Here is a 25,320-nt window from a genome sequence, read left to right on the forward strand (position 1 = left end):
CCTGTTTAGAAGGAATGGATCTATGGAATCTTAGCGGAGATTGGGTGGCAACGCCGGTATTTGGGAAGCAAACCCAGTGCTGGGCAGACTTCTGCGGTCTACGCCCTGATCGTAACTGAATAGATATGGATGGGCTGGAGTGTACGTTTTAAGGGGGCTTCGACGTTAACTTCAGAACGTTTAGTACAAGAAGAGTGCTGGGCAGACTTCTACGGTCTGAGCCTAAGAAAGGCAAAGACAAATCAAACTCAGTATAAAGTATCACATACCATGTAAATGAGTTTATCTTGTTGGGCAGACTGGATGGACCGTACAGGTCTTTATCTGCCGTCATTTACTATGTTACTATGATGAGCAGAGCAGGGTTTGCCTTCTCTCTTATCACTAGCCCTGTCGATAACCTGGCTGTTGTGTTTTGAACAGTCTACAACTTCCTCAAGGCCTTAGCACAGTACAGTGTAAAGCAGGGTTTCTGAACCCAGTCCTAGGGGAACTCCAAGCTGGTCCTGGTTTTCCAGATATCCACAATGAATGTGCGCGAGTTATTTGCATGCACTGCCTCCATTGTACGTACATCTATTTCTTGCATATTCACTGTGGATATTTTGAAAAGCAGATGGGCTTGGGGTTTCCTAAGGACTGGGTTCAGAAACCCCAGTACAGAGACTATTACGATAGTAACATAGTAGATGACGGCAGAAAAAGACCTGCACGGTCCATCCAGTCTGCCCAACAAGATAAACTCATATGTGCTACTTTCTGTGTATACCCTACCTTGATTTGCACCTCTTCAGGGCACAGACTGTATAAGTCTGCCCAGCACTATCCCCGCCTCCCACCACCGGCTCTGGCACAGAACGTATAAGTTTGCCCAGCACTATCCCCGCCTCCCAACCACCAGCCCCGCCTCCCACCACCAGCTCTGGCACAAACCGTATAAGGCTGCCCAGCATTATCCACGCCTCCCACCACCAGCTCTGGCACAGACCGTGTAAGTCTGCCCAGCACTATCCCCGCCTCCCAACCACCAGCCCAGCCTCCCACCACCAGCTCTGGCACAAACCGTATAAGGCTGCCCAGCATTATCCCCGCCTCCCACCACCAGCTCTGGCACAGACCGTATAAGTCTGCCCAGCACTATCCCCGCCTCCCACCACCGGCTCTGGCACAGAACGTATAAGTTTGCCCAGCACTATCCCCGCCTCCCAACCACCAGCCCCGCCTCCCACCACCAGTTCTGGTACAGACCATATAAGTCTGCCCAGCACTATCCCCGCCGCCCAACCACCAGCCCCGGCACAGAACGTATAAGTCTGCCCAGCATTATCCCCGCCTCCCAACCACCAGCCCCGCCTCCCACCACCAGCTCTGGCACAGACTGTATAAGTCTGCCCAGCACTATCCCTGCCTCCCAACCACCAGCCCCGCCTCCCACCACCAGCTCTGGCACAGACCGTATAAGTCTGCCCAGCACTATCCCCGCCTCCCAACCACCAGCCCCGCCTCCCACCACCAGCTCTGGCACAAACCGTATAAGTCTACCCAGCACTATCCCCGCCTCCCAACCACCAGCCCCGCCTCCCACCACCAGCTCTGGCACAGACCGTATAAGTCTGCCCAGCACTCTCCCCGCCTCCCAACCACCAGCCCCGCCTCCCACCACCAGCTCTGGCACAGACCGTATAAGTCTGCCCAGCACTATCCCCGCCTCCCGACCACCAGCTCTGGCACAAAACGTATAAGTCTGCCCAGCATTATCCCCGCCTCCCAACCACCAGTCCCACCTCCCACCACCGGCTCTGGCACAGACCGTATAAGTCTGCCCAGCACTATCCCCGCCTCCCAACCACCAGCCCCGCCTCCCACCACCAGCTCTGGCACAGACCGTATAAGTCTGCCCAGCACTATCCCTGCCTCCCAACCACCAGCTCTGGCACAGAACGTATAAGTCTGCCCAGCATTATCCCCACCTCCCAACCACCAGCCCCACCTCCCACCACCAGCTCTGGCACAGACTGTATAAGTCTGCCCAGCACTATCCCCGCCTCCCAACCACCAGCCCCGCCTCCCACCACCAGCTCTGGCACAGACCGTATAAGTCTGCCCAGCACTATCCCCGCCTCCCTACCACCAGCTCTGGCACAGACCGTATAAGTCTGCCCAGCATTATCCCCGCCTCCCAACCACCAGTCCCACCTCCCACCACCGGCTCTGGCACAGACCGTATAAGTCTGCCCAGCACTATCCCCGCCTCCCAAGCACCAGCCCCGCCTCCCACCACCAGCTCTGGCACAGACCGTATAAGTCTGCCCAGCACTATCCCCGCCTCCCAAGCACCAGCCCCGCCTCCCACCACCAGCTCTGGCACAGACCGTATAAGTCTGCCCAGCACTATCCCCGCCTCCCAACCACCAGCCCCGCCTCCCACCACCGGCTCTGAGAGAGTGTGTGAGTTTAGAGAGAGAGAGAGAGTGTGTGTATGTGTGTGTGTGAGACAGAGAGAAGAGAGAGAGAGAGCTGCTAGGAGTCCCTCTGACAGTGAAGGGTCAGTCCTCATTGTAGCCAGTTGTTTGAGGCAGCAAAGCAGGGCTCTTCACTGTATGTGTGTTGTGGGTGAGCGACTTCCCTTATAGTTGTAATGTCCCATGTCCCTTATTGTTCTAATATGTTCTGTGTGTGTGAGAGAGAGAGAGAGACAAAGTGTGTGTCTGTGTGAAAGAGAGAGTGTGAGAGTGAGTTTCGAGAGAGAAAGGAGAGACATTAAGCGAGATGGTCAGAGTGAAGGGGTGGGGAGTGAAGAGACTGTTACGGTCTGAACGGAGGGTGAAGGTGGCTCAAACTGTCACAGTTTCAGAGTGAAAGAGGTGTTCGAGCGAGTGAGACTGTCACTGCCAGACAGGGAGGGGGAGCGTGGAGGGGTGTCAGAACTGGAGTCAAGTGGGAGGGTGAAGTACTAAGCATAGAAAGTCTCCCCGGTCCCCCTCCCCCCGGCGGTGAGAGGTGTGTGTGTGTGTCTGTGTATGAGGAGAGTGGGGGGGGGGGGGGAGAGAGACAGAATGGGAAAAAGGCAAAGAACTTCAGCTGTGGTGGGAAGGGGAGGTGTTGCGCTCTAAGCAGCAGGAAAATCGACCACTGTGATGAAAGAGAGGGGTTAGCAGTTGTATCCCATTGCCTGAGTTTTTGCGTCAGCAGGGTCACATTTAGCAAAACATTGTTTATTTGTTTTTTTAAATTAACGATCCCTACATGAGCTTATGTTATGGGAAATGCGTGATGCCCGCAATACGCCAAAGAGGAGGCAATGATTCATTAAGGTCTGGGGGGCATACCTGACCAAAATATCCCCACGGGCGCGGAGCCAAGTTTTGAATGCTTTAGGATAGTCAGTGCGCAAGAATGGAGAATGATCAGAGTGAATGAGTGGTGCGACGTAACGCAGCAGATTTCGGATGTTGGGGGTATGAGTTGATTACGAGGGGGGAGGTATAGTTATGGAGGGAGGGGTTCTAATGGGCATCGATGGGGCGACTAATACCCAAATTTAGTGCACACGATTGTACGCTGCTGTGGACGGAGAGGAGAGCGAAACGATCTCCAACTTATATGATGATAACACCTGTTAATTTGAATGCATAAGATGTTATATACTGAGTTCGTTGTGGAACCAACCATGTTTGCCTGCCAACAACGATGTCGGCAAGGAGCAAGGGGGGGAGGGGGGAAGGGAAGGGGTGGGAGTTCAGGGGACAAGGAGCGGGGAGAAAAATGTTACAAAGGACGGCCAAAGGCCAGACTGATACTTGTTTTCTTACAGCATGGTTGTTAGTGAAGTTACTACATGACAGTTTGTAATGATTAAACATGTGGAGTTGTCAATAAAAACCATTAAAACTTAAATTAACGATCCCCACAGCAAACATGGAGATAGATGGTCCGTAACAATGGAACCGACTACTGTGATGAAAGAGAGGGGATCAGTTCCCTGTTTGGAGCCGCTGTCAGACGATCCCCGCCCGGTGCTCACCGGTCACCCGCTGCTCTCTGTCCCTGCTGGTAATGGTCGTCCGCAGCAGCAGCCGCCGGTCAGAAGCGCTGGCATGGGGTGCCCCAGGATGCGAGAAGCAGGTGGGCTGGCCCGTGTGTGTCGAGCGACGGCTCCTGGCTGATTTCAACGGCATGTACAGAGAAACCTGTGACATGACGTCGGGAGAGATCTGTGACGTGCAGCGCATGCGCAGAACAGCTGCACTGTTCTGCGCATGTGCGGCATGTCGGTCACTCTTCATTTATATAGTAGGACTAGCCGTTAAGCCCGTTAAAACGGGCGAGATTTCCAGCTACCCTCCTTGCCGGGCCCCCTGCACTGACCTGACAGCACCTCTCACCTCCGTGTGACAGATCACTCTGCTGCTGCCTGCAGCGCTTCCACACGGAGGTGAGAGGCGCTGTCAGGTCAGTGCAGGGGGCCCGATACGGAGGGGGGCGGGAGCGGTGGCGGGGATGGGAGGGTGGAGGTTGGTGCGCGCGATGTTCGTTTCCAGGCTCCAGCAGCAGCGTCCAACAGTCCGACTCCGTTTCCCTCTCTGGTCCACCCTCTGACGTCATCACGTCTTGACGCTAGGGCGGGACAGAGAGGGAAGTCTCTACTGTCTCACCCAGCTGATGAAACCTCCTTTTGAGCCACTGAACTCCTGCCATCTGAAGTACTTGACTTGGAAGGTCATTTTCTTGGTGGCTGTTACTTCAGCTTGTAGAGTCAGTGAGCTTCAGGCCCTGGTAGCCCAGGCCCCTTACACCAAATTTCATCATAACAGAGTAGTCCTCCGCACTCACCCTAAGTTCTTGCCAAAGGTTGTGTCGGAGTTCCATCTGAACCAGTCAATTGTCTTGCCAACATTCTTTCCCCGTCCTCATTCCTGCCCTGCTGAACGTCAGCTGCACACATTGGACTGCAAGAGAGCATTGGCCTTCTATCTGGAGCGGACACAGCCCAACAGACAGTCCGCCCAATTGTTTGTTTCTTTTGATCCCAACAGGAGGGGAGTGGCTGTGGGAAAACGCACCATATCCAATTGGCTAGCAGATTGCATTTCCTTCACTTACGCCCAGGCTGGGCTGGCTCTTGAGGGTCATGTCACGGCTCATAATGTTAGAGCCATGGCAGCATCGGTCAGCCACTATTGAAGAGATTTGCAAAGCTGCGACTTGGTCATCTGTCCACACATTCACATCTCATTACTGCCTGCAGCAGGATACCCGACGCGACAGTCGGTTCGGGCAGTCAGTGCTTCAGAATCTGTTCGGGGTTTAGAATCCAACTCCACCCCCCTAGGCCCATGTTTGTTCTGTTCCAGGCTGCACTCTCAGTTAGTTGGTAAATTTTTTAGGTCAATCTCAGTTATGTCCTCGCCGTTGCGAGGCCCAATTGACCATGGTTGTTGTTTTGAGTGAGCCTGGGGGCTAGGGATACCCCATCAGTGAGAATAAACAGCCTACTTGTCCTCGGAGAAAGCGAATGCTACATACCTGTAGAAGGTATTCTCCGAGGACAGCAGGCTGATTGTTCTCACAAACCCGCCCGCCTCCCCTTTGGAGTTGTGTCTTCCCTTGTCTTGTCTTGCTACACATGAGACTGGCCGGCACGAGCCGGTTCGGGCGGGAAGACGGCCGCGCATGCGCGGTGCGCATCGGCGCGCGAGGACTAGCAAAGGACTTTGCTAGAAAGTGTTCCGATTGGAGGGGCTGCCGTGGACGTCACCATTGTCTGTTAAACAATTCCTTTTTAATCACATAAAGGTTGTCTGCGAGTCTCCGTTCACATGTTGCTCCCTCTGCTGTAAGTAGGATGGAGACAAGCTTAGCCCAATGGCGACTGTTGTGATAAGTGTCTGCATCAAAGTTCGTCAGTACATGTGAAAGAAACTCCCTGATAAGAGCAGATTACAATAGATTCTCGTTCAGACCATTCTTCAGTGCTTTTGTAGCTACACACTGCCATTTCCAAGGGACATTTCATCTCCTCACAAACATGCAGTCTGCGGAGACAAACATTTCAAGAAATGTTTTACAAATATGTAAATATGTCTGATCTTCAAGGGTCTTAAAGGAAATGGCCCTGAGTACTTAAAGAATAGGATAATCTACACACCACCAAGGACACTAACCACACCCTCTCCAAAAGACTACACGATGTGTAATGTCTCATCCCATGGCTTTTCCTACCATCTCTATGCTGATGACTCCCAAATCTACCTTTCTACCCCTGATATCTCACCTTGCATCCAAAGTTTCAGCGTGCTTGTCTGACATTGCTGTCTGGATGTCTCAACGCCACCTGAAATTAAATATGACCAAAACCGAGCTTCTCATTTTCCCCCCCAAACCCACCTCCCCGCTCCCCCCGTTTTCTATTTCTGTTGATGGCTCTCTCATTCTCCCTGTCTCCTCAGCTCGAAACCTTGGGGTCATCTTTGACTCTTCTCTCTCCTTCTCTGCTCATATCCAGCAGATTGCCAAGACCTGTCGTTTCTTTCTTTACAGCATCCGTAAAATCCGCCCCTTTCTTTCCGAGCACTCTACCAAAACCCTCATCCACACCCTTGTCACCTCTCGTTTAGACTACTGCAATCTGCTTCTTGCTGGCCTCCCACTTAGTCACCTCTCCAGTCGGTTCAAAACTCTGCTGCCCGTCTCGTCTTCCACCAGGGTCGCTTTACTCATACTACCCCTCTCCTCAAGACCCTTCACTGGCTCCCTATCCGTTTTCGCATCCTGTTCAAACTTCTTCTACTAACCTATAATGTACTCACTCTGCTGCTCCCCAGTAACTCTCCACACTCGTCCTTCCCTACACCCCTTCCCGTGCACTCCGCTCCATGGATAAATCCTTCTTATCTGTTCCCTTCTCCACTACTGCCAACTCCAGACTTCGCGCCTTCTGTCTCGCTGCACCCTACGCTTGGAATAAACTTCCTGAGCCCCTACGTCTTGCCCCATCCTTGGCCACCTTTAAATCTAGACTGAAAGCCCACCTCTCTAGCATTGCTTTTGACTCGTAACCACTCGCCTCCACCTACCCTCCTCTCTTCCTTCCCGTTCACATTAATTGATTTGATTTGCTTACTTTATTTTTTTTTTTTGTCTATTAGATTGTAAGCTCTTTGAGCAGGGACTGTCTTCTATGTTTGTGCAGCGCTGCGTACGCCTTGTAGCGCTATAGAAATGCTAAATAGTAGTAGTAGTAGTAATACCCGCAAGCGAGCCTTCTCTGGACTAGACCCCACACTCTGGAATGTACTGCCTGAAAGGCTGTGCTTAACGCAAGACTACCTCTACTTCAGGAAGCAGGTGAAAGCCTGGCCCTTCAACCAGGCCTTTAATGGAAGACGTAACTAACTTGTTAGTCTCACTCACACACACAAGGATTGACTCGGGCTGCACATACTGCAGCGGGACATGTTTATCCACTCCTACCCTAGCTGAGATAGTATTTAACCATCTCGCTGCCCTCATGTGCATCGTCCTTTAAATTAGTCACCTTATTTTCTAACTCCTCTTACTCTCACACCTATCTATATGTTCCATCTTGGCTTTACCCTTCACTATCAATTATAATGTTCTATTACGTATTGTGTTGACATTGTAAGTAGGATACTATGCCATACTTTGTACTGTTTTTGAATATTTTTATTGCTGTAATTGCCTTTTGCTGATGTTTGATGTATTCTTACTATATACTGCCTTGAGTGAATTCCTTCAAAAAGGCAGTAAATAAATCCTAATAAATAAATACAATTAATAAATAGAAAGCTGACTAATTGGTAGGTTATGCTGCACCAGGTTTTTCCATACATTCGTTATCTTTCCTTTTATTGCTCACAGGTTATACTTATTAGGATTTATTTATGACACTTTTGAAGAAATTCACCCAAGGTGTGGGGTACAGTAAAAATAAGCAAGACATAGACAAAAGCCTGTAGTATGTGAGGGAGTTTAATATTGGTGACAGTTCTGGTGCAAGCTTGTTTTTGTTTTTTTAATAATCTGTTTATTGGAATCCAGAACAATTTACACAATGCAAAACAAAACCAAGCAATAAACAACATAGGCTGGATAACATTATATATATATACCTATTTTCGTTACACCTTACCCCCCGCCATCCCTTCCTTCTACCCACCCTCTACCCCACCCAGACCTACCAGTTTTTAAACACCTTACTGGTATTTAGAGGCCCTGAGGCAGCCCTTAGTTGGGCAAAACTTGGCCAAGTAGGGCACAGTTTTTACCCCTCCACATCTGCTACCATTAAAAGTATTTTGGATTGGTCTGCTGGACTGTCTGGTCTGCTCTTTACCCTTTGCTGATCTGGTCTTGTTTGCTTGTTTGTTTCTTGGGAGCAGCCCAATGTCAACGCATTACATATTAAAACATCTTAGACAGAATAGGGTGTAGGTGAAGGTAGAACATATAGATAGATAAGATAGAGAGTAAAAGGAGTTAGATAGAAAATAAGAACAACTAACTTAAGGAATATGTTAGAAACCACCACTGGCTCTCTAACACATAACTAATACTTTCTGTTTTATCCAGCAGATCATCAGCTCACACAGACAAGGAAGAGAGAGGAGAATCGAGAAGAACTACTTGCAGAAATAGATCAGATCTCAAGAGAACCAGGAAATGTGTGTGAGAATATTTCCCAGGAAACCGAGAAGAGAAACACAACAAACCGTCAGCAGGAATCTGAGAAGGAGCAGAGAGACCCTGCAGGAGGCTCAGCAGATGGAGTCACCGAGTGTGAGAAAAGTGACAGAGAGCTCACAAACATCCCTGAGCACCAGAGACACCTGAGAGCAGAGAAACTCTACAGCACAAGAAGCTTTGATGGGAAACACAATACATTATTTCAGCAGAAAACTCTCACAGGAGCAAGATTCTTTGATTGCAATCGAACTGGAGAATCTCTTACATGTCCCTTAAGTAATCATCAGAAAATCCACAGCAGAAAGAGAGTCATATCATGTCCTGAATGTGGGAAAAAATTTTTTCATAAGGAAGACCTAATAATACATCAAAAAACATACAGAGGACAGAAAGGATTTATAGGTACTGAGTATGATGATACCAGTTTACTGTTACACCGACAAAGCCACAATAGGGTGAAAACGTTTTCTTGTTTTGAGTGTAGGAAGAGCTTCACACGGCTTTCACAACTGCACATTCACCAAAGGTCCCATACAGAAGAACAACAATTTCTATGTTCTGAATATAAGAAACACTTCTTTTCTCAATCAAGTCTGAAAGTGCACCAGAGGATAGATGCAGGAGAGAAACTATTTACATGTAGTGAGTGTAATAAAAACTTCTGTTTTCTATCAAGGCTAAAAGTTCACCAGCGAAGGCATACAGGAGAAAAACCATTTACATGTACAGAGTGTAATAAGAGCTTTGCCTGGCACACAGATTTGAAATCTCACCGAAGAATCCACACAGGCGTGAAACTATTTACATGTCCTGAATGTAATAAAAACTTCTCTTCCTTGTCAAGTATAAAAAAGCACCAGATGGTACACACAGGAGAGAAACCATTTACTTGTACTGAATGTAGTAAAAGCTTTGCTCGACGGTCAAATCTGAACGTCCATCAACACAGCCACAGGGAAGATAACCCATTTAGGTGTTTGCAGTGTAATAAAAACTTCTGTTCACAATCAAGTCTAAAAGTGCACCAGAAGATACACACAGGAGAAAAACCATTTATATGTACAGAATGTAATAAAAGCTTCACCCGAAATGCAGATTTGAAATCTCACCAAAGAAGCCACACGGGTGTGAAACCATTTAAATGTTTTGAGTGTAACAAAAAATACAGTCACCAATCAGATCTTAAGCGGCATGAAAGGACCCACACAGGAACCAAAGCATATAGATGTACAGAGTGTAATAAAAGTTTTACTCGGCCTTCAAATCTGAAAATTCACCAGCGCAGCCACACAGGAGAAAAACCATTTAGATGTACTGAGTGTAATAAAAACTTTATTTGTTTATCAGTGCTAAAAAGGCATCAGAGGGTACACACAGGAGAAAAATCATTTACATGTATAGAATGTAATAAAAGCTTCATCCAGCATGCAGATCTGAAATCTCACCAAATAAGCCACACAGGTGTGAAACCATTTGCATGCACTGAGTGCAATAAAAGGTACAGTCATTTATCAAATCTGAAAAGGCACCAGAGGACCCATAAGGGAGACAAACTGTTTAAATGTACTCAGTGTAGTGAAAACTTCATTTCTCTATCAAGGCTAAAAATGCACCAAAGGATACACACAGGAGAGAAACCATTTTTGTGTGCTGAATGTAATAAAGCATTCTCGCGGCTCGCAACGATGCAAAAGCACCAAAAGATCCACAGAAGAGATAGGAGGCCACGTATACCTGAAGACAGTCAATGGATCTCTCCAAATCTATCCGAGTATCTTCACATGATGACATCAGAAGGACCAGATGAGATGGCGGAATCACCGGTTGTTCCAATTCACTTTGCCCAGGAGTGGGGAGCTAAAACAGTAGCAGTTTCAAGATTAAGTTAAGCTCTTGCTTCAATAGAGGTGGATCCCTGCCATCTTCAAATTGAGTTATAATGTTGGATGTGCACCCGATTCATTAGCAGGGATACGCATTAACCCAGCGATGTGTCTAACCTGTGGTACAGCTGTAGGGCATGGAAAACTTGTTCCTGAATGTACTGCAGCAGGAGGGAGTGGAGGAGTGGCCTAGTGGTTAGGGTGGTGGACTTTGGTCCTGAGGAACTGAGTTCGATTCCCGGCACAGGCAGCTCCTTGTGACTCTGGGCAAGTCACTTAACTCTCCATCGCCTGCCACATTGAGCCTGCCATGAGTGGGAAAGCGCGGGGTACAAATATAACAAAAATAAAATAATAGCCAATGAAATATTAAGAGGGCTAACTACAGGTAGATAGAGCTTTGAGGATTAAAAGATAATAATGTACTGCTATATTTAGTACATTTACATCTAGAAGGTTCAAATACCAGAAGCAAAACCAATAGTATAAACCTGCAAAAATCATCTGAGGCTCATCTAAGATCCCTAATTGGACAAATCAAAGGAGAAGAGTATTGAGGGATGATACAGAAAGAGGAAGATGAGATCTGGAAACGAGCATCACAAGAAAGATGCTGAAATAGCAACGGGAAGAGGTGACTGGTCAGATATGGAAACAGAAGAATGGTAATTGGGTACCAGAGATGGTGAAATATGATGTAAAACCGACCAAGCTAAAGAGGTGAGAAGGTGGTAGAACTCAAAACGGAGCTTCTGGATTCCTTGGAGATGGATATGTTTGATGAAGTCTAGGAAAAGGCAAGACTAAACCTGTTACCCAAAGTATTATATATGATCAGTAACATCTGTTCTGCCCCACATCTGTGTGTGCATGTTTACCTTCAGTCGGTATTGTACTGTAAGCTAATATAAGCCGCTTTGGTCCTGTTACTTTTTTAATCGGTATTTTTATTTAAAAGCAGTCTACAGTTCTTGACAGATTAAAAATAAAACATTTATATTCATGCATTACAACAAGTCAAACAATTTAAAACAGGATATCACAGGGGGCCTATGAAGGTCAGATAACAACGGTGTAATATGTTCATATTTTGGACATTGTACTACTAGTGTTTACTGCCACATTTTGAGTGGCATGCAATGCACGTAGGACCTGGAATGGTAACCCTAAATACAAAGAATTGCAATAATCATACTTAGGATTACCAATCGAAAAATTTGGGTAGATAGAAAATCATGTAGTCTCACTAGTCACAGTCTTGAAAAAGATAGACCTAAATACAGATTATAGTTGAGGATGTAAGGAGAATGGAGAAGCTAGCTAGACACTCAAATTGCAGATATCATTAAAAACTGCTATGGAACAACCCTCCAAGAACAGATGCTTTGGGCAGAGTATTGTTTTTGATCTAGTTAAGTAGAGTACCTGTGCCTTATCAGCATTTAGAAAGACTGGAGGTTAAATGTTGCACGTTCCTTATATGGTCTGAAGCCCCGCTCAGCACATCCCTGATGCACTGGGCAGGGCTGGGCGCCACCAATTTCAAGGCAGCACTGGAAGAGGAGAGAGTGTACTACCTCCCGCCAACAAAGGTACGAGGGGGTGTGGAAGAGGGCTGCTAGACCATCATTTTTTTGGCGGGGGCTTGATTTGCGGCTCTCTGGGCTACCAGGGCTTTTTTTTTTGAGGGGGGGGGTGTTAGGGGGCTGGAGATCTAGCCCATGTGAACTTGTGTTGGGAGGACTGGAAGTCCGCTGGACCTCCAGCCCCTGTGTTGCTGGCTTTGGGGGGGGGGGGGTCGGGGGAAACGGAGGTCCGCTGGACCTCCTGCCCCAGTATTGCTGGCTTGTGGTGTGGGGGTCGGGGTTCCTGCTCCTGCAGGGGGGGCTGTATTGGAGGGAATGGGGGGCCTGCTTGCATGCAAATGCAGACTGGATAGGGCTCCCCATTCCTGCTCAATGGTCTGCAAATCCTAACGCCAGCTCCAAGCTGGCATAGGGTTTGCTGCAGACGGCGTGCTGCCCGCTGATCATTGAGGGGGAATATGTTTAGCATGCATTTGCATTCTGCTTGTGCTAAGAGCCCTGTTTAGCGTGGTCAGAGCCCGCGAGCATGTTGTTTCACACGCTCAGGGGCTCTGATCATGGGGCAGTAGCAAACGCAGGCATTTTGTATGGCGCTAAAATTCTCTAGCGCCTGCGTTTGCTTCTGATCATAGGCCCATAGGTTCATTAGTGCATAACTTGCAAAATGTTTTCTTGTTTGACAGTTTCATACAATTGAGGATTTGAAGGTTAAAAGAAACTATTTAAAAGGTTAAAAATATATATATGCAAAATATAATGATATAAAAACAGGCTTGAAGACCAGTGACAATTGGCGAATGGAGGCTAAAACTGATGAGAGCCCCAATGACTCCGCCAAACTGAGGTCTTCCAAAAAAAAAAAAAAAAAAGGTTTTCTTTAGTTTCCAGCATCGCAAGCCTAGAACTATAAGGTTAAAAAGGTGTTCATTTGATGGACTTGTGCAAACATATGAGCTTGAAGTAAGTTTGTTAACTGCAAGGGGGGGAGCACATGGCCAGGTCCCCCACTCGCGAAACTTATAGAATATCTGCAAATGCCAACATGGCATAAGGGAAAGTGCCTAAAAGTTGGAACGCAGATGCCAACGTCTGCTCTATAACAGAATCTGCCATTGTAAGATACTATCTTAGTGCACCTAATGTTTAACGCGCATAACATGGGGGCAGTTTTATAACTGGCACCAAAATGTAGCATGCTGAGCTTGAATAATGACATCTGGATACCTGGGTTCCATTCTAGATCACTAGTGTAAATCTGCATTCCCACTTATGCCGTATCAATATCAGGTGTAAATGTGTGCAGGGCCGCCGAGAGGGGGGACAAAATTCCCTGGGCCCGGGCCTCCAAGGGGGACCCGGCACTGCAGTCCCACCCGCCCTCCGTCATTGACCGTCTGCCACCGGGCCGGGCCCCCTGCATTGAAATCACAGCGCCTCTCACTTCCGTGTGAAAGCGCTGCAGGCAGCAGATCGCCTCCCTTCGGGCCTCCTTCCCTCCCTGTGTCCCGCCCTCGTCTGATGTAACTTCCGTGAGGGCTTGACACAGGGAGGGAAGGAGGCCCGAAGGGAAGCGATCTGCTGCCTGCAGCGCTTTCACACGGAAGTGAGAGGCGCTGTGATTTCAATGCAGGGGGCCCGGCCCGGTGGCGGACGGAGGGGGGCGGATGGAAGGGGGGAGCGGCGGTGGCGGGGGCAGCCTTGCCCCGGGCCCGGCCCAGTCTCTCGGCGGCCCTGAATGTGTGTGGTTAAATGTATTTGGTTTCTTATATACAGTCTGCAAGCCCGAAAACTATCGAAGTGGTGGACATTCAGGAAGTATTCTATTACCCACCTGTGTAAATATTCGACATGCCTGACTAGGCCTTTTAAAGCTTAATATCTGTGAAGCCTTAATGTCCTACAAGTATAACCTCGGCACACCAGCACACACCTGAAGCCTCTTTATTTTCTGAAGTTTACATTATTGAATAAATACTACTACTACTACTACTTAACATTTCTAGAGCGCTACTAGGGTTACGCAGCGCTGTACAAATTAACAAAGAAGGACGGTCCCTGCTCAAAGGAGCTTACAATCTAAAGGACGAAATGTCAAGTTGGGCAGTCTAGATTTCCTGAGTAGAGGTATAGTGGTTGGGTGCCGAAGGCGACATTGAAGAGGTGGGCTTTAAGCAAGGATTTGAAGATGGGCGGGGAGGGGGCCTGGCGTATGGGCTCAGGGAGTTTATTCCAAGCATGGGGTGAGGCGAGGCAGAAAGGGCGGAGCCTGGAGTTGGCGGTGGTGGAGAAGGGTACTGAAAGGAGGGATTTGTCTTGAGAGCGGAGGTTACGGGTAGGAACGTAAGGGGAGATGAGGGTAGAGAGGTAAGGAGGGGCTGCAGATCGAGTGCATTTGTAGATAGTTTACTCACAGCAGTAGGTATTCAGAAGTATTGCCCCCAGGACAAGAGACTTCGTAATTTTGAGAGCTGTATCAGTGGTTGGATAGAAATCTGAAGAGAAGTAGCTTTATTGTAGAGGTGGGAGAATAGTTAAACAGATGCAAGCAGTTCAGAGCTCGGTGGTTGTAATATCAATATCTTATGAGAAAGAATGAACGAGGTGAAAAACAAGTTCATTACAAGGGGGCGGGTAGCAGGACAAGCGCTGTCTGAAGCAAGATGGAGAAGGGGAGGTCAAGAAAGGGCCCACACAAGCCCAGGGAGGAGGAAGTAAAAGGACCAATAGGGATAGAACCTGCCATCAGGTAGGGGTGGTCCCAGAGGGCAGCCCTCGATTGGAGGACCTCTTAGGACAGAGATAGTAAGAACGACCAGGAAATAATATCAGGTAGACAAAAGAGCCAAGCTTGGCTGAGAAATGGAGGAGGTTCAAAGAAGAGTGACCAAAATGATAAAGGGGATGGAACTCCTCTCGTATGAGGAAAGGCTAAAGAGGTTAGGGCTCTTCAACATGGAAAAGAAATGGATGAGGGGAGGTATGACTGAGTGCTTAGAGAAGTAAATCGATTTTTTACTTGTTCCAAAAGTACAAAGACTAGGGGACACTTGAGGAAGTTACATAGAAATATTTTTAAAACTAATAGAAGGAAATATTTTTTCACTCAATTAATAGTTAAGCTCTGGAACTCTTTCCCGGAGGATGTGGTAACAGTGGTTAGCGTATCCAGGTTTTAAAAAGGTTTGGACAAATTCCTGGAGGAATAGTCCGTAGTCTGCTATTGAGACAGACATGGGAAGCAACTGCTTGTCCTGGGATTTGTAGCATGGAATGGTTGCTACTCTTTAGGGTTCCAGAATCTTGCTACTCTGAGATTCTTCATGGAATCTTGCTATTCGTTATGATTCCGGAATCTTGTTTCTCTTTGGGGTTCTGGAATGTTGCCACAATTTAGGTTTCTGCCAGGTACTTGTGACCTGGCTTGGCCGCTGTTGGGAAAACAGGATACTGGGCTAGATGGACCATTGGTCTGACCCCGTATGGCTACTCATGTTCTTACATTCCACAATTTGTCCTTGTCTCGTTTCCTGTTTTCAACATCCCCCTCCATGGCCAGCATCCCTTCTTCATCTTCATGTGCCCTCATGTCCATCCACCATCATCTTTCTCCCAAATCTCCGCTCTCTCAATTCACACCTCCCATTCGTCTACCATCTGTATTGTCTCCTGATCTTTCCCCATATTGGGCATCAGCACCCTCTCCCCATCTCTCTCTATATCCCATTGCTGCACCTACTCCCCAGTTCCAGCAACTGCACCCTCTCCTCATATCTAGCCCATATCCGGCATCTAAACCCTCTCCCCTTGTCCAGCCCATATCCAACATTTCAACCCTATCGCCATGTCTGTCATCTGCACACTATACTCTTCTCATGTCCAGCATCTGCTTCCATCCCCTCCTCCCCCCACTGTTTCCAGAGCCACCTCCGTCCCTCTCACACCACTTCCAGGATTGCCTCCATCCCCCTCACACTGCTTCCAGGTGCACATCCTTCCCTCCACCACTTTCGGAGCCGTCTCTGTTCCCCGCCCCCTACATCCGCTTCCAGGAGAGCCTCCATTACCCCCTTGCATCTACTCCTCTGCTACCGGCTCACTGAAAAACAAAACAATAAACTGACATAATCTCCAATGTCTGCTTTCAGAGAAGGTGGGACCGACCCAGTGTTGGAAGTGTGCTGGAGTCTGAAAGGCCCCATGCTTACTGGTTTCTTCCGTGAGCAGTGGCAGACTTGTGAAGACATATGGAACGGAGGCAGCCATGAAAGAGGTGGGGAGGGGAAAGCAGAGAGAAGGGCAAGAGTTCCTGCAACACAATCCTGCTGGTGGCAGCATTAGCCAAAAATGCTTTTAAATTGGCAAAAAAAAAAAAAAATCCAAGGCATCAGGGACAAATTTGTAGTCGCCATGATGACCTGATGCCTGGTGTCAGCCCTGCCTTAGAGAATCATAGAGAATAAAAAGGTTATGAACATCTGGGACATGCCTATACCAGCAGATAAAAAAATTGAGTGTCAGGAAACCAGCCTTAGTGGTGAAAGAGAAAAATACCAGAACAAGATTGATTATAGAGGTGTCAGTCCCAAGTAAGAATGCATTGAATTGTGTAGATACAGAAAAGATATTCAAGTATCAAGAAATGCAGTCTGAGACCAAGAAAATGTGGTAAAAAGATACAGAATTTTTTCCTATTGCTTTAGGTGCCCCAGTCTCATTAAAAAGAATTTTCATGATGCACCTTCATGAATTGCCTATACACGTAACATCATACAAACTCCAGAAGGGAGCACACAAGTATTACAGCAAGAATTAGAAGTAAATTTGAAAGACTGTACTCCGCATACCTTAGCTTAGAAGGGAGGTTTATTACTGTCATGGTATGTGCAAAAATAACCCATTTGGAGACATTGCCCGAGAAAGCTTTCCACACTTGCGCGTACGCTGCTGAAGTAGACTGCTTCCATGCCCCCAAAAGAGTGGCAATGGCTGATCCTGAAAATCCCTTCTTCCTCAGTTGCCGCCTCTCAATAGCCAGGCCGTGTGACCAAAGTTTCTCTTCCAGTTTCTCATACACCTGCACCCAACTATGGAATGAATTACCGATCGCCATAAAAACAACACACGACCTGACAACCTTCCGAAAGTTATTAAAGACCTACTTATTCATAAAGGCGTACAATAAAGATTCCCCATAACGATCTGACTTCCTAATTATTCCAATCACAACTATTAAGGAACCCTCCTATCTGTTCATCCTAATTACATCCTAACGACTGAATATTTATGGACTTCGTATCAAACGCATGCGTCAACAATTCCAATATACTACTACTAGGGGACCTAAATCTCCATTTAGAAGATTCCACCTCTACTCACACCCGGGATTGTATAGACTTCCTCCAACTCTGTGAAATCCACCTTCCACCAACAGAACCAACCCACAAAAAAGGCCACTCACTCGACATCATAACACTCAAACATTCTACAGATCAAAACTTCCTCCTATCAGACATCCACTGGACCGCATCTCCCTGGTCCGACCACCACAAAGCAACCCTATCCATTCAATGGCAAAAAAAAGGCCAACCCAAACCACCAGAACCCACAACAATTAAAACCAGAGGACGAGTAGAAAAGGATACCTTCTGGCAACTTATCTATGACAATAGCTGGTCGACTGACCCAAACTCAAACCAATTCCTTGCAGATTGGGACCACAGATGCAAACTCATTCTAGACGAAATTGCTCCGCTACACTCCAAAACACTACACACAAAGAAAAAACCCTCTCCATGGTTCAATGAAGAATTAAAAACCCTGAAGAAGGAAACCAGAAAACTTGAAAAAACTTGGAGCAAACTGAAAGACGATATCACCCTAAATGCGTGGAAACAAGCACAAAAGAAATACAAGAATGACATTAAACGAGCCAAAAGAACATACTACACGAAACAAATCACAGCCACTGGAACAGACATAAAAAAACAATACAAAATCATAAAGAATCTTCTTAACACGAATCCAGTAACACCTCACCCTCAAACTGCCCATCAGCCGACCAGATGGCCAAATACTTTAACGATAAAATCACAAACCTGTGTAATACAATTCCCCACGATGATACCAATCTTGACACTTTCCTTGATGAACTAGACCCCGATACCGAAGAGATCCCAGCAGATCGCTACTGGACAGATGTCACCCCCCTCAACACTAAAGAAGTCTCCTCAACACTATCCAAACTCTCAAAGTCTCACTGCCATCTGGACCCATGCCCCAACTATCTTATGAAAAAGGCCCCAGAACGATTCATTACTGAACTCACCACCCACTTAAACCTCCTACTCCTACAAGGCTCCTTCCCCGCCGAATACGGCAACATTCTACTCACACCAATACCGAAAAACCCTAAGAAACCAGCGAATGACATCACCAACTATCGACCTGTGGCCTCCATCCCTCTTCTAACCAAACTGATGGAAAATAGAGTAACCTCCCAACTCAACGAATTCATACAAAAGTTCTCCATACTACATGAATCACAATCGGGGTTTCGACCCACACACAGCACAGAAACAGTATTACTCACCCTGGTTTCCAAGTTCAAACAAGAAATTTCAATTGGCAACAATATACTTCTTCTGCAGTTCGACCTATCCAGTGCATTCGACATGGTAGACCATGAAATTCTCACAAAACTACTGGACAAGCTAGGAATCGGCGGGAACATCATTAAATGGATAAAAAGTTTCATCACCACCAGAACTTATCAGGTCAAATCAACATCTTCAGTATCGCCTGCATGGCCATCAAAATGTGGAGTTCCCCAAGGCTCACCCCTATCCCCGATCCTCTTCAATCTCATGATGATTCCTCTGGCCAAATCCCTATCTAAATCTGGCCTAAATCCCTTCATCTACGCTGACGACGTCACAATATTCATCCCCTTCCAATCCAACCTCACAGAAATCTCGGATAAAATAACCACTGCCATGAACATCCTAACATCCTGGGCCAACGCTTTCAAGATGAAAATGAACAAAGAAAAAACTCAATGTCTAATCCTTTCATCACAACACTCTACTCTGCTTCCAACTACCCTGAACACTCCAGACATTACAATCCCAATATCTGACAACCTAAAAATTCTAGGAGTAACATTAGATAAACACTTAACTTTAGACACTCATGCAAAAGCCACGACGAAGAAGATGTTCAACATGATGTGGGTACTGAAAAGAGTGAAACCATTCCTCCCACAGAAAACTTTCCGCAACCTAGTACAATCCACAGTACTTCCCCATGCCGACTACTGCCACAGCATTCTTCATCGGTTGCAAAGCCCAAATCATGAAAAAACTCCAAACTGTCCAAAACACAGCAGCAAGACTCATTTTTGGCAAATCACGATTTGAAAGTGCAACACCACTTCGAGAAAAGCTACATTGGCTCCCTATCAAAGAACAAATAAACTTCAAAGCCCACTCTATGATTCACAGGATTCTCAATGGCGAGTCCAAGAAAACAAAGGGGCAGACGATCTGCAAACTCCAAGATGGAAAATATATAAAGCAGATCGTTGAGAGATAAAAATGATTTTTATTAATAAACTAAAATATGCATACAATAGCCCGACACAGGCCATGTTTCGCCCTGCTGGGCTGCTTCAGGGGCTACTCAATGATTCTCCACTATCAAAGGAGGAGTAAGATGATAAAAGCAACTGTAATATAATATACAGTTGATGTCTTGAAAAAAATGACTCTCCCAGAGATATTGAAACAAATGATCAATAACATGCGATCAATCAAACAACCACTTATCTCCCAGAGCGCCGAAAAAACCTGGGAGATAAGTTAATAAAAATCATTTTTATCTCTCAACGATCTGCTTTATATATTTTCCTTCTCAATGGTGAGGCCCCAAGCTACATGTCCAACCTGATCGATCTTCCAGCCAGGAACCAGTCCAACTCTTCTCGAACATATCTCAATCTCCATCTTCCCAACTGTAAAGGCCTCAAATACAAAACCTACTACGCATCCAACTTCTCTGTTATAGGCAGCCAACTCTGGAACGCCTTACCTCGACATATCCGAAAAACCAGCAAACACCTACCCTTCCAAAAGCTGCTGAAGACTCACCTATTCAAACAAGCCTACCCAGACGACCCTACAAAGTCTCGGACCTAACCCACACCACAGACAATGCCCACACTCCAATCCTTCCCGACATCGCACACTACTGTCCCACTCTTTATAAATGTATTATCTCCATGATACTTTGTACCATACTTTGTATTATCTCCTTGTAACTTTGTACTATATTTTGTATTATCTCTATGATACTATGTACCACACTCTGTAAGCCGCACTGAACCTGCTATTGAGCGGGAAAGAGCGGGATATAAAAGCCACAAATAAATAAATAAATACAAATATTATATCTTTTTCTGATATCATTATGTTATGTTATGTTGATCTTTCAATCCACTTCCAATCCAATATGATTTACTTATGCACTCTTATTTGTAATAATTGTAAAATTATTATTCCGTTAATATGATTGCTATGATATTCTATGTACCCATCTGTATCTATATTCTGAAATTCTTATCCTATAATGTGTACATGTTGCTATAACATTTTGTAAGCCACATTGAGCCTGCAAATAGGTGGGGAAGTGTGGGATACAAGTGCAGCAAATAAATAAAAAATACATAAAAAAGTGGGAGGGATTTTCCATCTGAACTGGCCCTTGATGCAGCAGATCGGGAGTCACTGGAAGTCACAATGGTGGCTCTGAGAGTGCTCAAACGAGATCCGCATACCACGGCCATCGGGGCCATTAGAACGACCGGCCCCCGATGCTGCCCTATGCGGCAAAGAACTCTCCTTATCAGAGGCCACGGAGGAAAAACATACAGTAGCTGTTGTTCCGGCCATGGCTGGAGAAGAGTGTCCAATCCTGCGGATCCTGGCTGCCGTTTGTGGCTGAAGAACTGGGGAACTTTGGCATTGCAAGCCATGGCCATGAGATCCATTACTGGTCTTCCCCAACGTTGACAGATCAGCCGAAAAGCCAAGTCCGACAGCGTTCATCCCGCTGCGTCCAAAAGAGTCTGGCTGAGAAAATCCGCTTGAACATTGTCTTGACCCGCAACGTGCTCTGCCGACAGACTCTGAACATGCGCCCGCAATGTGCGCTGCCGACAGACTCTGAACATGCGCTTCCGCCCATACTGGAAGACGAGACGCTTCCACTGCCAAGAGAACACTGCGAGTGCCCCCCTGATGATTGATGTAGGTCACCGTCGTGGTGTTGTCCGAGAATACACAAAACGCCTGCCCCTGCAGAAGGTCCTGCTTGCAACTCCAGACAATTTATCGGCCAAGTCGCTTCGAGAGGGGTCTACGATCCCTGGGCTACTTGATGAAGACAATCGGCTCCCCAGCCCGCAAGGCTGGCATCTGTCATGACTACCACGCAATTGGGAGACGCCAGAGAAACACCCTTCTGCAAATTGGCTGACCAGAGCCACCACGCGAGACTGTCCCTGGCCCGGCTCAACCAAGGAAGGCATCGTTGATAATCCAGCGACATTGGCGACCATCTGCTCAGAAGGAAATTCTGAAGAGGCCATATGTGAGCCCTTGCCCATGGAATGACCTCCAAGGTCGCCGTCATGGAACTGAGGAGCTGAACATAGTCACACACTCGGGGAGCGCGACGACTCAATAAGGTCCTGAGAAAGTAATTTGATCCTTCACCTCTCAGGGAGAAACACCTTCCCCCGCTTCGTATCGAATTGCACTCCAAGATACTCCAGACTCTGAGTAGGAACCAGATGACTCTTGTCCATATTAACCACCCAACCTAAGGATTGCAACACCACAATCACTCAGTCGGTGGCCACTTGCCTCTCCTCTGCTGTCGTCGCCCGAATCAGCCAGTCGTCAAGATGTGGATGCACTCGAATCCCCTCCATCCGCAGGAACGCTGCCGCCACCACCATGCATAGGAGCCAACTTTTCAAAATCATTGGGGGTGCTAAACCCAGTGGAAATAATCCTTCCTTGGATACATACAAGGAATATTCTCAATATTGGGGGTGCTCAAGCACCCACAGCACCCACAGAGTCGGCTCTTATGCCACCATGACCTTGGAAAAAGTGCATGGAGCAGTGGCTATTCCGAAAGGAAGGGCCCGAAACTGGAAGTGCTGACCCAGCACCGCAAATCTGAGAAATCTCTGATGGGGCTGCCAAATGGGAATGTGCAGGTAAGCTTCCCTCAAATCGAGAGCCGTCAAAAACTCGCCTGGTTGAACAGCAGCAATAACTGCCCTTAATGTCTCCATGCGGAAGTGACGAACCCGCAAAAACTGGTTACTTTTCTGAGATCGAGAATAGGCCGAAAAGCCCCTCCCTTCTTTGGAACCACAAAGAAGATGGAGTACCGACCTGTGCGCCTTTCGAGAGGAGGAACAGACACGGTAGCCCCTATCAGTAGGTCTCGCAAACACTGCAGAACCGCTGTCCTCTTGGCCCGCGATACACGGCGGGACTCCAGAAAAAAGTCTGTGACGGGAGAGAAGAATTCTAGCTTCTAACATTCTCGCACCACATTGAGGACCCACTGGTCCAAACTAATTCTGGCCCACTCTGGAAGAAACAGAGAAAGCCGACCACTGATCTGCTCTCCTCCCGAGTAGACCTGCGCCCCATCATCGGGAGGCCCGAGAAGGAGCCCCCTGATGAGAGGGGGGTCCAGCCGGACGCTTCTCGTTGCAAAAGGAAGAACGCTGCCCAAAATTACGCTGAAAGGCTGCGTTGGACCGCCCCGGGCAATATCGGCGCATGTCTCTGAAACGTGACCTCGAGGCTCCTTTCTAGGTTCTTCCCAAAAAGCAATTTCCCTCGGAAAGGCAATTTAATGAGCCGTTGCTTAGAGGCCATATCTGCGGCCCAATGACAGAGCCACAGAAGACGCCGAGAGGAAACAGTCAAGGCCATGAGTTTGGCCAAAGCACGGACCAAATCATACAAGGCATCCGCCAAGTACGCCGGCCCAATATCCATCAGCGACATCTGAGGAGTTCCCGGCATATCAGACTCCGAAATCGAATCCATGACAGAATGTAGCCAACTGAGACAAGCACTAGCCACATAAGAACTACAAACAAAGCGGCCACCTCAAAGGCACATTTTAAAGAGGCCTCTAGCCGTCTGTCTTGCATATCCTTAAGTGCCATACCACCTTCCACTGGAAGAGTAGTCTTAGTGACCGCCGTCACCAGGGCATCCACCCTAGGTAGAGCAAACTGCTCTAAACGGTCCGCTGAAACCTGATACAGCCTGGCCATAGCCCTGGCTACTTTCAGCCCCCCCATCCAGATCCACCCACTGGGCCAAAATCAACTCTTCAATAGCTTCATGTACCGGAAAGGCCTTAGAAGGTCGTCTGGTACTAGCCATCTTGGCTGTCCCTACATGGCAGGTTGTATGTTAGGGCAAACCTTCGGTGTAGGAACCAGCAGGACCGAGACTGCCCGACGGTGGAGTGTGCTGGCCGGCTGGAGACCATGGACCACTTCCTGAAGGAGTGTCCATTCTCCGTAGCGGTTTGCCGGAGAGTGGCTGCCTTGCTGGCCATCCCCAGCTTCATGTCCTACACCTATGCGGACTGGGTGTATGGGAGGCAGGGGGAGACGGGGCGGCTAGAGCCAGGTACCGCCTTTCTAATCTCAGTTATCATCAGATACTGCCTATGGATGGCTCGCTGCGGGGTGTCCCTGGGCCAGGAGTGTAGGTCTGCTGAGCAGGTCTCCTGGGACGTTGTCCTAGCTGTCAAGGAAGTGGCCCGATGGGAACAGGTGGAGGTGGGGGTAAAGACCTTTGGGGTTTGGTGGAAGCATGTATGCTTGAAGTTGAGTTGAATGTTTGGGGGGGGTTTGGGGGGACGGTTTTTTGTGTAAAATTTGCATTTTTGTATAAAAGTATAGAGGGGCTGGCTTTATAACTGCACAATGTAATGTATTGAAATTTGATTTTCCGCTTTCATTTAATAAAGGAATTCTCCAGTCTGCCCAACAAGTTAAACTCATATGTGCTACTTTTTGTGTACACCCTACCTTGATTTGTACCTTTCCTCTTCAGGACACAGACCGTATAAGTCTGCCCAGCACTATCCCCGCCTCCCAACCACCCAATCTCGGCTAAGCTCCCGAGGATCCATTCCTTCTGAACAGGATTCCTTTATGTTTATCCCACACATGTTTGAATTCCGTTACCATTTTCATTTCCACCACCTCCCGCGGGAGGGCGTTCCAAGCATCCACTGTGCTTCTCTGTTTCTCTTTTAAACAAATTCTATGGTTCTCTTTTTTTTTTAGTGAGGAGGCAGAAACAAACGGAAGGAAAGGAACAGCAAAAGCCTGTTCAGAGGGAATTTGAGGTGCAGCAGGGACCCAGCAACTGCGTATGCTGCCAAAGAGGACACCACCAGTCAAACTGGCCACCGGCCAGGGCCGTGCCAAGGGTCTCTGGTGCCCCCCTGCAGACTATCAGTTGGCGCCCCCCCCCCCCCACCCCGTGTGGCACAAGATGCAAAGGAAATAGGAGCTGAAAGGTGGAGTGCATCTTTGTGGGATTCCTGAACAAATAAAAGGTTTACAACCACTTAGCTTTTCGTGCTCTCATGTTCACGAAATTAGTAATTAAATCTTTGATATCTAACTGGGCACATATATCATTCTCAATAGCAATCATGGCAAGGCTTACAAGCCTTCCTTGCGAAATACTTGATCGCAAATCATTTTTTTATGATTTTTAACCGTGAAAATGATCGCTCACCACTTGCCACACTGACAGGAATTGTCAGCAATATTCTTAGAATGATGCTCACATTTGGGAATGGGAGGCTATTTGATAGAACAAATTTCAGAGTTTCAAAAGGATTATGAAAATGGCATAATTCGGTCTTGTTGCAAGTGACATATTCCAATCACTAAATAGAAAATAAAATTCTTTCTACCTTTGTTGTCTGGTCATGTTATTTTTCTAATCATATTGTCCCAGTCTCTGGTTTCTGTACTACTACTACTACTTAACATTTCTAGAGCGCTACTAGGGTTACACTGCGCT

The 25,320-nt window shown here is 47.3% G+C and overlaps 1 protein-coding gene across 1 annotated transcript in view; it reads left to right on the plus strand.

The window, feature by feature from the left end:
* The window catches only part of LOC115460453 (oocyte zinc finger protein XlCOF6-like), a 36,593-nt gene extending 25,998 nt beyond the window's left edge, over nucleotides 1–10,595 (plus strand). The window contains exon 2 of the mRNA XM_030190249.1: nucleotides 8,596–10,595. Coding sequence (XP_030046109.1) covers nucleotides 8,596–10,595 — 2,000 coding nt within the window. The remainder of the gene's footprint in view (nucleotides 1–8,595) is intronic.
* The last annotated feature ends 14,725 nt before the right edge of the window (nucleotides 10,596–25,320 follow it).

The sequence above is a fragment of the Microcaecilia unicolor genome, chromosome 1, assembly GCF_901765095.1.
Source record: "Microcaecilia unicolor chromosome 1, aMicUni1.1, whole genome shotgun sequence".
In the NCBI taxonomy this organism is placed as follows: Eukaryota; Metazoa; Chordata; class Amphibia; order Gymnophiona; family Siphonopidae; genus Microcaecilia; species Microcaecilia unicolor.